Here is a 13,559-nt window from a genome sequence, read left to right on the forward strand (position 1 = left end):
TTTATGATTTATAAAACAGTTCATGCAAAATTCAGAAAATATAAAGATTTTTAAAAATTCATACATCTGCCACACGAAATGAATCACTTTTAACACGTTTAATTTTTAAAATTGAAGTATAGTTGATTTACAATATATTAGTTTCAGGTGTACAGCATAGTGATTCAGTATTTTTGCAGATTATACTTCATTTAAAGTTATTACAAGATAATGGCTATGATTTCCTGTGTTATACAGTACATCCTTGTTCTTATCTGTTTCATATGTAGTAGTTTGTATGTTTCATATTTTAATGCACATTTACATAGGTTAGATGATACTGAATGTAACATTTCCTCTTTTGTTCACTTACCACTGTTATAGTCATTTTGTAATGTTGTTATAACATCTTTATAAATGTAACTTTAGATGGCTGCTTAATATTCCAGTTGTGGTGTAATAACTTTACATAATTATTTGTTTCCATGTTTGACTTTTTTTTTTTGTTTCAAACTAGTTTATTTAAGGATTCCAGTTTCACTCCTCAATGAAGTGAAAGTGAAAGTCGCTCAGTCCTGTCCGACTCTTTGCGACTCCGTGGACTGTATAGTCCAATAGATCTTATGTATTTCTCACATGCTTCTTTGCTCTTTAGTTCATCTAGTTCTGAAGGGTTACCAAGTGTTATCTTCTTGATCAGTCAACCATCTTCATAACAAGATTTGTTGACACATCCTGGATTTTCTGCTAGAGCCTCATTCATTTCAATTATTTCTCCTAATGGAGAAGAATAGAACTCTCTAGTAGCTTTTATGCTTGCCAAAGCATCAGAGTCCTCTTGTTCAATTTTTTCCCGACTTCAGGCAGACTACAGCAAAAACACCTCCCAAAGCTTCTTGTTCCTTATGTATTCAGAAGAATATTTATTTATTAGTGCCTATGATGACACAGCCTTTAGGTAACTTATTTAAGAGGAAAAGACAAGTACATGGGCTATATTAATATAGTGTAATGTTTTATCTCAGAGGTAGGTATCAAATGATATGGCAACACTCAGTTAGGGGAGGAGCGTTTTCTGCCCAGGAAACCCTGGGCAGACTTTGAAGGAGAGCATGGTAAACTGAGTGTTTATCCTAGAAAGGTCATGGAGTAAATACAGTGGGAAAAACCTGCCTCCATGAATAGCCTATAGAACTTTCTCCCTTTTTACAATGTCTAGACTTCCAGTTTCAGTGTTCTTCTTGTCATCATATTATGCTCTAGACGTAATATATATATATTTTTTATTCTTCAGCTCCCACTTTCAGATTTGTTTCCATGTGATGATTTTATCTTCTCATCTTTGGGATAACAATAATATAGGATCTTCGACTCAGCTAAATCCAAGCTTAGCAATCCTAACTTGGGTGTTTTTGTATATTAGTGCATGAGGCTTGTGAAAAAGGGGAGAGATTTTTACTTTCCATAGGACTTCTTGCTTCACAGTTTCTTAACTATGGATTTTCATCACACATCCCGTGGGTGAGATGTTTAGGTTTTGAGGGTTCTAAGCCAGCCAATAAAGTCATGAAATCAACCACGGTGTCAATGTTGTGCTTCTGGGTGGCTGTGTCCTTCAGCGCACAAAGGACACTCAACCAGCTAAAAGAGACGAGCTCAGAGATGTTGGCTCGGAGGAAAAGAAGGATCACATTGAGGTCATTGATGGGACAGCCCAGCATTTTTCTGCTGAGAAGATCAAAAGCTGGGAGCATCTCGTAGATGGAGAGGAGCCGTTTGTCCCACCGGCAGAGCCGTGTGAGGTTGTATAGTATCACTGGAACCAACAGGGTGTAGATGGCTACGCTGGCGAGACTGACAATCTGGAAGACAGACAAAGAGGTCAGCCTGCATGTGATGAGGTCGGGGATGTGGGTCTCATCATGTAGCAGCCCTGTCTTGATGGAACAGCTGAATTCCTCTTGGAAGAAGACGTCCAGGTGAAAGTGGCCCAGGTACAGATAGGTGGCGGAGGTGAAGAGGAGCAGGAGGGCGTTCCTCAGGAGGTAGGTGGCCACTAGTGAGTGTGAACGCTGCTTACAGGCCAGGTACCGCTCCAGCAAGGGGAATTCAAAGTACCGTTCTTTCCGAGCCCTGGGCAGGGGAGGAAAGCGGCCAAGTTTAGGAAGAAGCATTTAAAACTGTATCCTGAGGGGGCTTCCCTGGTGGCTCAGTGGTAAAGAATCCACCTGCCAATGCGAGAGACATGAATTCAGTCCCTGGTTTAGGAAGCTCCCACATGCCGAGGAACAACTAAGCCCCTGTGCCACAACTACTGAGCCTGTGTTCTAGAGCCTGTGAGCCGCAGGCTTATTTGTCCCATGGCGTGTGGAACCCACATGTTCCACAGCTGCTGAAGCCCGCGTTCCCTAGAGCCTGTGCTCCGCAGCAACAGAAGCCACCGCGGTGAGAAGCCTGCGCACCACAACTAGAGTTGCCACTGCTTGTCACAACTAGAGAAAAGCCCATGCAGCAACGAAGACCTGGCACAGCCAAAAAAAAAAAAAAAAAAATCAACTGTATCCTGATGTACTTCCCTGGTTGCCCAGTGGTTAATACTCCATGCTTCTAATACAGGGGTCCTGGGTTCGATCCCCAGTCAGGGAACTAGATCCCACGTGCCGCAACCAAGACACGGCACAGTCAAATAAATAAATAAAATTTAAAACAAAAACAAAGAAACTATATCCTGAGAGCTGCATGGGGGAAGTAACAAAATCTGTGTATCCAGCATGGTATTCTTGGCTCACAGGAACATCTGTCTTTTTTGAGCATAACCACTCCTCTCCCCCAAAACAGGTATGTGAGTGTATCTTAATTCTCCAAGTAATGAATGCAATGCAGTAAACCCAGCAAATGATCAGTGAGTAATAAATGACCGATCACTCTGGATTTCTGCCTAGCAGGGCAGACTAAATCTGTAAGCTGAAGCAGGATTCTTAGGAAGCACTGATTTATTAAATTAGCACAGGACTGGGGTGCGGGGGAGCAGGGATTCTAAATTACCATGTTCTGGTTTTCAGTCTGCTTACTTTGTGTGTGATTTTTAGGTCAGTTCATTCATTTTATAAAAATAAGTGTGCTTACAAGTGTTTGTTGAGAGTTGTATTTAGGTATATGTAATCCAGTCTCTGCTCTGAAGAAGCTTGCTGCTGCCAAGTTGCTTCAGTCGTGTCCGACTCTGTGCGGCCCCATGGACTGCAGCCTACCAGGCTTCTCTGTCCATGGGATTCTCCAGGCAAGAACACTGGAGTGGGTTGCCATTTCCTTCTCTAATGCATGAAAGTGGAAAGTGAAAGTGAAGTCACTCAGTCGTGTCTGACTCTTAGCGACCCCATGGACTGCAGCCCACCAGGCTCCTCCATCCATGGGATTTTCCGGGCAACAGTACTGGAGTGGGGTGCCATTGCCTTCTCCCTTAAGAAGCTTACAGTCTGGCTTTCAGGGAAAGGGCAGAGGAGACATGCAAATATGAAATGAAAATAATGCTTGACTTGTTGCTAAAAGATGGATACAAACCACAGTAGTTGTAAAAGTTAGGAGACAGACCACAGTGTGAGCTGGAGTGTTCAGAAACATCTCTGGAGAATGTTATTTTAGATTGGTCTTCCAAAGGTAGATAGGGTTCAGGAAGATAGACAGGGGAGGAGCTTTTTTCAGAGGATAGAAATGTGCACAAACTGGGGTTTCAAATCTTAGCTCAACTGTGCTTAGAGGGGGCCTGCCCTGGCCACCCAAATTAAAACTGTGCCTCCCTCCACCTCCCAGCCTTCCTGAGTCCCTGACCCTGGCTCAGTTTTCTTTATCCACTTATCTTCTACCATATAATTTATTTGTGTGTTATGCTCATTCATTGTCTGCTTACCCTCAATACAATATTACCCCTTCCTCCCTCAACACACATGTACACAGACATCTCCATAGCACCCAGAGCTGTGTCTGGTGCTCCATAAATGACAAATGAGTGCTTAAATGAATGAATGGCTTGTTTGGGAGAAAGGAAGGAGACTGCCCAGGGGGCATGGAAGGTTTCCGTTACTTGGAAGTTTGAGAGAAGCTTGACAAAGTAGTTGATGACAGTGTGTGGAGGGCCTAGGAAAAATATTTGGGAGAACTTGGATCTTTTTTCCTGCAGGCCTGGGAGAAGCCATTCAAGTTTCTGTAAAAGCGATCTTTCAGGACTTCTCTAGTAGTCCAGTGGTTAAGAGTCTATCTGCTAATGCAGGGGACATGGGTTTAATCCCTGGCCCAGGAAGATTCCACATGCCATGGGACAAATAAGCCTTTGTGCCACAACTACTGAGCTCGTTTGCCCACCCTAGAGCCTGTGCTCCACAACGAGAACCACTGCAATGAGAAGCCCGCTCGCTGTGCAGTCAAAAACTAAAATAAACGAATAATTTCAAAAACCTCAGTAGAGATTTTTTAAGAAGTGGTCTTTCAGAGGTTAACCCTTTTGTGACACTTTGCATTCACCTGTAAACTGGAGGCACACTCCTTTTCCCTCTCCCTGTACAGAGATGATAGTGCATTAATGAGGTGATGTGTTAAGCACTTTGAATTCTAGAGAAGGATGGTGCAGAGGAGAGTTTCAAGATTACCCTGCAAGGTACCATTTTAGTGCTCAACAGAATCTTTCGGAAAGGAGTGGAGGAGACAACTCACTTCTCCAGCTCGTCCCAGAACACATCAGTGTCTGAGCTCTCCTGTCGGATCTTCAGCATGTGCTGCACCAGGCGGATGGCGCGGTTGTAGGACTTGTCCAGCTCGCTAATGATGAACAGCAGGTCCGAGCTGAGGGCCGGCACGGCTGCATACTGCCACAGCAGAACCGGCAGGTACATGGCCACGGCCAGGGCCAGCAGCGAGTAGGGGAGGGCCTGCAGGGGAAGAGAAAGCTGAGGAGGGCAGCCCAGGGTTGCCCAGACCTTGCACCCTTGCAGAGAGAGTGCTGAGGGAGGGATCTCATTTGCTGATTCCTGTCTCGGAAGGGGAAGGTAGAGAGAGAGAGAGACAGACAGACAGACAGAGTCGGGAAGGAAGGGAGGAAGGGAAGAGAAAGAGCACTAGCTGCCTGTTCCCACCGCCCATGCATGTTATCCTGGGTTGCCACCTAGAGGTCATGGCCATGGTCATTATGTCAGTCTAGGGGAGACCACCTCATTCCCAATCTTCCACTTTTCTTGCTCTGACCACTCCAGATTCTTAACATCAGACATCCAGAGTTCACTAGCCTTCAAAATGCTGCCAGGGGCTCTGACATGGCTTTTATTTCGACTCTTCAGAGAGGAAGTCAGAGCCCCATTTCCTCCATGTAGTCTGCCCACCACCCCTCCCCACTGCCCCCTCTCCCCGCTCCCCCTCACCCCCATATGCAGTGGCTTTTTCTCCTCTCTGGATTCTTGATAAGACCAAACTACACATCAGGCACTGTCTTGGATTCCTTGGGTGCTGTGTCTGGTCTCTGTGTGTGGAAGCTGATGTCGAGGTCTGTATAAATTTGGTGTTCTTCATTATAATGTTTGCTCCCTGAGATGAAGGATTTTTCCTTATGGTTCCTTTTCACATTCACCACACCTAACAGGTTAGGCCTACTATTTTGCACACAGTAAAAACTCTACTTACAGAGACTTAGTTAAGGACATGTGTGCTGGGTACTGAATATGCATTTTTCATTCAGGGTCAGGTACTATCAGTATTTCTATTTTATAGACAAAGAAACTGAAGCATGAAAATGTTGAGAAACCCCCACAGGGTTATGTGTCTAGTAGGTGAGTGAGCAGGATTTGGATCCAGGCAATTTGATTTTGGAGTTTAATCCCTTAATAAAGGGGCTTCCCAGGTGGCTCAGATGGTAAAGAATCTGCCTGCAGAGCAGGAGATGTGGGTTCAATTGTTGGGTTGGGAAGATCCCCTGGAGAAGGGAACAGCTACCCACTCCAGTATTCTTGCCTGGGAAATCCCATGGACGGAGGAGCCTGGTGGGCTACAGTCCATGAGGTTATAAACAGTTGGACATGACTGAGCAAATAACACACACCTTTAATAAATACTTGACTATAGCTTCTCCAAACTATAGTTTGAAGAAAAAGAGGGAGGGTGCATATTTGGTTGTGTGTGTGTGTTTCTGAACTAAATGAGAGACAGGATAGGAAAGTCATATCAGGCCACGAGAGAAAATGGGAACATTTTCACTCCTGTCTAAGAAATTATATTTCTTGAAAATGAACTCTTCACCCTAGAGCTTCTGTTTCAATAGGTTTAAAGTGGAGCCAGAGAATATGGGCTTAAAGAGCTCTCAGGACATTTCATGATTGACAATTTGATTCTCTTCTGATATGTAAATCCCCGCTGCAGTACTTTGAACTCGTTACTGTCTAGATCCTGCTTGAATACTTCCAGAGACAGACACCTCATTAACTCTTTCTATGAAGTCTCCGTTTTTTTTTTTTTTTATTAAACTTTTTATTTTATATTGGAGTATAGCCAGTTAACAATGTCATGATATTTTCAGGTGGACAGCAAAGGGACTCAGCCATACACATACATGTATCCCTTCTCTCCTAAACTCCTCTTATATCTAGGCTGCCACATAACATTGAGCAGAGTTCCCTGTGCTATACAGTAGGTCCTGGCTGGTTATCCATTTTAAATATAGCAGTGTGTACACATCGCTCTTAAACTATCCCTTCCCTCCACTTTCCCCCTGGTAAAATCTCTGGTTTTGTCTGGGTCCTAGAACTGTGGCTTGAGGTGTAAATTGTTATAACTATCATAAGCTGTAAACTGTCATAACTAGAAAACGCTATGAGTGACCTCTGTTTAAAACTGTAAATTGTACATACATATTACTTCTGCTCCCTCATGAAACCTCACTAGAATGACAATAAAGGGACCCCCCCATAATCCTGTAAGGACAAGGAAAATAGGAGAGGAGACAAGAGCGACAGTGTGTTGAAACCTGGGAAGTAGTTGTGTAATAGAGGCTACCAGCCTGCAGAGAGGATGCGGTGTTGAGGTAGGGGCTGCAAGTGCTTTTCACCACGCACAGAAGCAGAAAGGCTCAGGAATGGGAGATAACCAGATGCATCTGAAAGTGGGGATGCACGTGGAGCTGGAAACAGGAATACTGAGGAAACAGACCCGCAGGTCCTTTCTGAAACATGATGCCCTCAGCCAACCACCCTTATGGTTTATTCTTTGGAAATGTTAAATCAGACAGATTCTGCACTTGGGTCCATTGAGGGCAGGGGGCCATACTGAGAATGGGGGACAGGGGGCAGTGACCTGTGTAAGTACTGGATGTTGACACCCACAGTTGAGTTCCAAGAGGATTGGCAGACAAGCTTGATGCCAACTGCCTGCTGCTCCCTCTGCATAAGTTAGGGACTGACTGATTCTTCTTGGGAAAACTGACCAGTCCAGAATATCAGATTGCAGCTGTTATCAGCTGATATTTGAGGTTTTCCTAATGAAATGGCCCAAAAAGTTCCCTTTAAACTGACTGCTTCAACCTGAGGCAGTCAGATAAAAGCAAGTGAGCAAATATATGACCAGATATTCGAAGAATGCCTGAAACATGAAAGTCAATGACCAAAATAAAATGGCAGGGGCAGGCAAGGAGAGAACATAATGACTCAGTTCCTCCCCCTCCATCCAGCTGGTAGAGCCCCAGCCACTTTACCTTGTGAGGCCAGAGGGATTTCGTCTTGGACTGGCCAGACTCATCCTGTTCGTGGTGAACCAGGGAGTCCCAACAAGAACTGTCCACGTAGGCAGCCTGCCGGATGCTGAAGTTACTGGGACAAAAGCAGCTGATAGGAGACCCTGAAACAGGAACAAAGCTTGAGGCAGCCCTGGGTAGGGGTGGGGGAACAGGGAGCTGGGGGACAATCAGTTAAGAGCTTTCCAAGGGTCACTTCCAGAACTCCGACCATCTCTGTATCTGTCAGGCACTGTCTTCTTCCCAGGCCCTAACTTTCTGGGTGAATGAAGAAGTAGGGGGAGGCTGACACATCTCCCTGGGAAAGTTAGTGAGCTCACTACATAACCAGAAAAGAGAGTCAGAAATCCCAAATCAGGGACTCCCCTGGTGGCCCTGTGGCTAAGATTCTGTGCTCCCAATACAGGGGACCTGGGTTCAATCCCTGGTCAGGGAATTAGATCTCACATGCTGCAACTAAGACCTGGCACAGCCAAATAAATAAATAAGTATTAAGAAAAACAAATCCTGATTCTGAGAAAGCTCACATTGTCTTTAATAGAGGTGGCAGATTTGCTGAGTTAATCTAGCACCTGGACCACTCAGTATATGTATTTGTTAGTGTTTCTGCTCAGGGCTGGGGTTCTTGAAGATGAGTGGATTCATTGATGCTGTGATGACACAGCGTTTATTGAGCACCCGTGTTGCTGTCAGGCTCTGTCAGGCACTTAACATGTGTTCTTAAGTCAACAATCCAGGAGGTAGGGAGTAAGAAAAGGCCCCAAGAAGATAAGAGATTTATCTAAAGCTTGGCTAATTAAAACCTTTAGAGGTCCTGGAAAGATGATACGACTCTAATGTCTTTCGTCCACATGAAAATCAAAACAAACTAATTATTGCAATGATTTCAAGCATACTGGAATTAAGGCTATTTTTTATTGCAAAATTTTGGAAATGACTTTCAAAGTTTTTCTGCGTCTCAGCTTTGCTGGCATCCTAAACAGATGCATAATCTCCCTTTTGGGTGATGCCCGGCCCAAGTCATGCGATCTGGACAGGGTGGGGGCTGTCTTGCTTCAGGGCCTACTGGGGCTTGGAAGCCACTTACCGGAGGAGAACTCCTGGGCAAAGGCTAGTGACACCAGCAGCAGGGGGAAGCCCACGGCTACGAACTTGACCATTCGGTCCAGGGGAAGCTCCAGACGCAGTCCTTTGAGGCGGGGGCCCTTGCGGTCAGGCAGCAAGGCATCTGAGAGCATGTACTCTGCAGCTGTGTGTGCGAGCGACATGCTGCTGTTGAGCTTGGGCCCAGGGCTGGCAGACGGGGGTCCTGGAGAGTGGGGTCCCGGAGAGTGGAGTCCCAGTAGGTGGCAGCTTCAGGGAGCAGGCTTTCAGCAGATGGTTCCTGCAGCCTGGGCCTCAAGAGTATCTGTGTGAGGAGCGGGCACTGGTTCTCTAAATAACTGGCTAGGCCCTGAGCCAGGCACCTGGTAATTAGAGGGAGGCATCGCCCAGTGGGTCGTTACTGGAGGAGGGTCGGGTGTCGGCTGGGGCTGGTGCCAGGCCGCCCTCTGGACCGTTGAAGGCAGACGCAGTCCTATGGCTTTAAGCTGCCCTGTCATTAATCTAGTATTTTTGGTGAGGTGGGGGAGAGGAGGAGGGCTGTCAAGCAGGCCCCCTATGTAATTGGTGTGGAATCTGGGTGGAGATTGCTTAAATGTGTGGAAGGCCCTCATTTTGTGGTTTGGGGTGGGAATGGAGCCCCCAGGACTCCGCTAGGGTTGCGGCTCCTACATAGTACTTGTCCCAGTGATGATTTCTGCTTCGGGCCCAGGCTCCTTCCCAGAAACTGATCTGTTTTTGGCATTACGTCCCCTGCCCTGCTTCTGGTCTGTTTCTAAAATGTTTCAACCACATATTTACAATTTCCTTATGTTTACATTTTTTTTTCAAAGCTCCCATTAGTTCTCTAGAAAGCTGAGGGAAGAGTGGGAGTGTTGACGTGCAGAGAGAACATGACCTGTGAAATCTGGAGGGAAAGTTTTCACTGGACACACAGCAGCACTGTTTTTTTTTTTTTAATTTTTATTGAGTGACTGCAGGAATCACCTTTGGCTCAGTATTCTCATCTATCAAAAGGTACTATATTGGTTGCGAAAAATTGTAAAGATTGATGAAGAGTATTGTATAGGAAGATGGATTGTAAACTGTAAAGTGTAGTGCAAATGTCAACGTTTCATTTATTTATTTAAAATTTATTTAGCTGTGCTGGGTCTTCGTTGTTGTGTGTGGGGTTTTCTCTAGTTCTGGTGAGGATAGGCGACTTTAGTTGTGGTGCTTGGGCTTCTCCTTGCTGTGGCTTCTCTTGTTGCGGAGAACAGGCTCTAGGGGCATGGGCTTCAGTAGTTGCCCTGTGGCATGTGGGATCTTCCTGGACCAGGGATCAAACCCATGTCCCCTGCATGGGCAGGCAGATTCTTAACTACTGGATCACCAGGGAAGTCCAACTCTTACTTTGATTTGGTGGGGCTGGATGGGTAGTTGGAAAAGCAAACACTGGGGCCTATGGTAATTGTTGAGGCAGTCTGAACGCGGGTTGGAAAAAGAATTTCCAGACACAGAACATTTCAGAAGGGAGTGAGGTTATTAAGAACAAAGAGCAAAGATAAAGTGGGCACTGTGAGCACAGCGGGCAGACCTCCTGACAGACTGGGGAAAGCTAACAGTTTTCATGGGTTAATAGCCAATTTTTATAGCTTCAAGACAAAGAAAATTCCTGCTGGAAGATTGGTGCTAGGTGATTGGTTGGGGCACTATAGGGAGTGGATATCTATAGGGAGTGGACATTTACTGGTGTGGGCATCTTTGCCTAATTGGGAGTCAGGAAGCTTGTTAGTGATGATCAGGGGCTTTTGACAAGGTTACAAAGGGGCTCAGTCAGCTTCAGAGGTGAACTTCATTCTGGGCTCCGCTTCCGTGGCCTTGGTGTAAAGCCTCACACCTGTGTCCTTTGGGGCAGGACTCAACAGTAATCTCTCTAGTACCGCCCTTAGACTTGGCAAGAGAGGCTTGACCTTGGCTCTCAGGCTGGTCCCCTTTGGCTGTGGCCTTCCCACAAGGCAAGGAGTGCATGGGGCCACGAAGATGTGCCTGTTCAGGGCCCGTGCATCTGCTCTAGGCCATTCTTCTCACACCTGGAGTGCTGTCATTCCCTGCTCCGATGACCCCTGTCTGCCTTTGGGGCTCGTGCAGGCCTTTTCTTCAGGTACACCGTCCCATCAGCAGATTATGCTGCTGGTGTGCAGCCCCTCACTGAGGGGGTGTGGATGGAATTTAGAAGTTCTGGAATTTAGAAGTCATTGTGCAACTGTGAGGCTTCTTGCAATGTGGGACTTAATTGGGTGGGGGAGATGGGAAGATTGAGAAGATTGAGTAGACTGAGAAGATTGCTTATGTATTTTTTTTTTTTTTTTCCTTTGGCTGTGCTGTGAGGCTTGTGGGATTCTAGTTTCCCAACCAGGGATCGAACCTAGGCCGCCTGCAGTGGAAGCACAGAGTCCTAAGCTCTGGACCACCAGGGAATTCCCAGGGACTTGGGCAGTTTGAGGATTCTCAATTTGAATCTGACATTCCTGAGCATTATGAAGGGCTGTGTGTGTGTATGTCAAGGTAGGCAGATAAAGCATATTTTATTTAAGTTTGCTAACTTGATTTATAACTTCTGATTTTTTAGACACATGGCATGTAGGCTGGCATTACCTCTCTCCATCCCCAGGCTAGAGGCCAACTCTGATTCAGAGCTTCCCTGTGTGTACTAACTATGGATCCCTACCTAGGAGCTAGAGGAAGGGTCCTTTATTTCTCTTCCTCATTGGCCTCTCCACACTATGTGTTTTTGCCAAATGTATTTTTGCCAAACATTATTGATTTGTCTGTATGCATTTTCTTTTCCCTTTTAAAAATACTTTACATTTCAAAAATAGATAGCCAATGGGAATTTGGTGTATGACTCAGGAAACTCAAACCAGAGCTCAGTGACAGTCTAGAGGGGTGGGATGGGGAAGGAGGTGGGAAGGGTGTTCAAGTGGGAGGGGACATGGGTAAACCTATGGCTGATTCATGTTGATGTTTGGTAGAAATCAATGCACTACTGTAATGCAATTATCCTTCAATTAACAATAAATAAATTAAAAAATAGTTTACATTTCAATGGCATATATAATACATATTAATATACACATATCCCATATATTTTCATCTGATCAAGAAATAGAACCTCAGTTAACACCTGAAAAGCCACCTTTGTGCTCCTTTCCAAAAACCATCATTTCCTGAGAGGTAACCATTATCCCAATTTCTAATAGCATAGATTAATTTTGCCTTCCTTATGCTTTATAGAAATGGAATCATGGGTATATATGCTTCTGTGTTTTGCCTCTATTGCTTTACATGATATCTAGGAGAATCCATTTTATTGCCTGATTTTATGCTCTGTGTAAGTGGAATCATATGTATGTATTTTTTTGTGTGTCTGGATTGTCTGCTCAACATATTTCTGAGGTTCATCCACATTATTGTATGTGTCAGATTCCCATTCCTCTTTATTGCACAGAAATACAACAACTTGTTTGTTCATTCACCAGCCAATGGACATTTGAGTTTTTCATTTCTGTTCTTATAAAATAATGCTACTGTAAACATTCTGATTCTTGGTGTCTTGTGGGGAATATATGTATGCATTTCTGTTAGTTATATACTGATGAGAACTGGTATATTGGAATTGCTGGGTCACAATGCTTTACATATATTTGTTTTCAAATGATTGCTTTTATTTACATTTTCATCAATAGTTTGATGAAAGCCCAGTCCTATTTGCTACATATCCTTATGTTTTTGCAATCAAAAAAGTTTGGCCATTTAGGAAGGTGTGTAATAACATTGAATTGGGGTTTATCTTGCATCTCTCTGATGCTAAATGAAGTTGGTCACTTTGACCGTTTGGAAATTTTCTTTTCTGAAGTGTATGTTTAAGCCTTTTTTTTTTCCTCCTAGGCTGTATATATTTTTGAATATTTGAGAATTTCTTTTTACATTCATCTGAGACCATCATCAGATATTTGTTATATTTTTACCTTCTGGGAGTCTCAGTTCCTTGTTGGGTATTGGCAAGAGGCCTTAATTCCTCAACAGGTAGACCTCTCCCTGCTTCCCAACCTCTCACAGAGAGCGAGCAAAGAGGGAGCCACCGTGCCTTTAACGACCTAACCTCTGAAGTTGGATTTATATTTCTATTTTTTTTCCTATTCAATAAAAGGAAGTTATGAAATCCAGCACGTTAAAGGTGATGGCAATTGGGCTCCACATTTTGAAGGGTGTATCAAAGGATTTGTGGAATATTTTAGGCCATGATTCCTGAGGAAATTCTTTTTTCATCCAAATTGTCAAATTTACTTGCATACCATTATTCACAATATTCTCTTGTCATATTGTATTACTATCTTATTTTGGAAAAAAATCTAAAAAATACAGCAAAGTTGAAAGAATTTTCCCATGAACATCTGTAATAGTTGATTCTATCCATAGCATTTTACTTGGCTTGCTTTGTTAGTTATCTGCTTAACTACCTACTGCTCTGAAGCGTTAGTCACTCAGTCATGCCTGACTCTTTGTGACCCAGTGAACTGTAGTCTGCCAGGCTCCTTTGTCCATGGGATTCTCTAAGCAAGAATACTGGAGTGGGTTGCCATTTCCTTCTCCAGGGGATCTTTCTGACCCAGGGATCAAACCTGGCTCTCCTACATTGCAGGCAGATTCTGTATCATCTGAGCCACCAGGGAAG

General features: G+C 44.4%; 1 protein-coding gene across 1 annotated transcript; it reads right to left on the reverse strand.

The window, feature by feature from the left end:
• Nucleotides 1–170: 170 nt before the first annotated feature.
• Nucleotides 171–9,112, reverse strand: PANX3 (pannexin 3). The gene is made up of 4 exons (XM_027532769.1): nt 8,829–9,112; nt 7,703–7,845; nt 4,684–4,898; nt 171–2,112 (listed from the first exon to the last, which is right to left on the reverse strand). The coding sequence occupies exons 1-4, from the start codon at nt 9,007–9,009 to the stop codon at nt 1,473–1,475; spliced, it is 1,179 nt and encodes a 392-aa protein (XP_027388570.1). The 5' UTR covers nt 9,010–9,112; the 3' UTR covers nt 171–1,472.
• Nucleotides 9,113–13,559: the final 4,447 nt, after the last annotated feature.

The sequence above is a fragment of the Bos indicus x Bos taurus genome, chromosome 29, assembly GCF_003369695.1.
Source record: "Bos indicus x Bos taurus breed Angus x Brahman F1 hybrid chromosome 29, Bos_hybrid_MaternalHap_v2.0, whole genome shotgun sequence".
In the NCBI taxonomy this organism is placed as follows: Eukaryota; Metazoa; Chordata; class Mammalia; order Artiodactyla; family Bovidae; genus Bos; species Bos indicus x Bos taurus.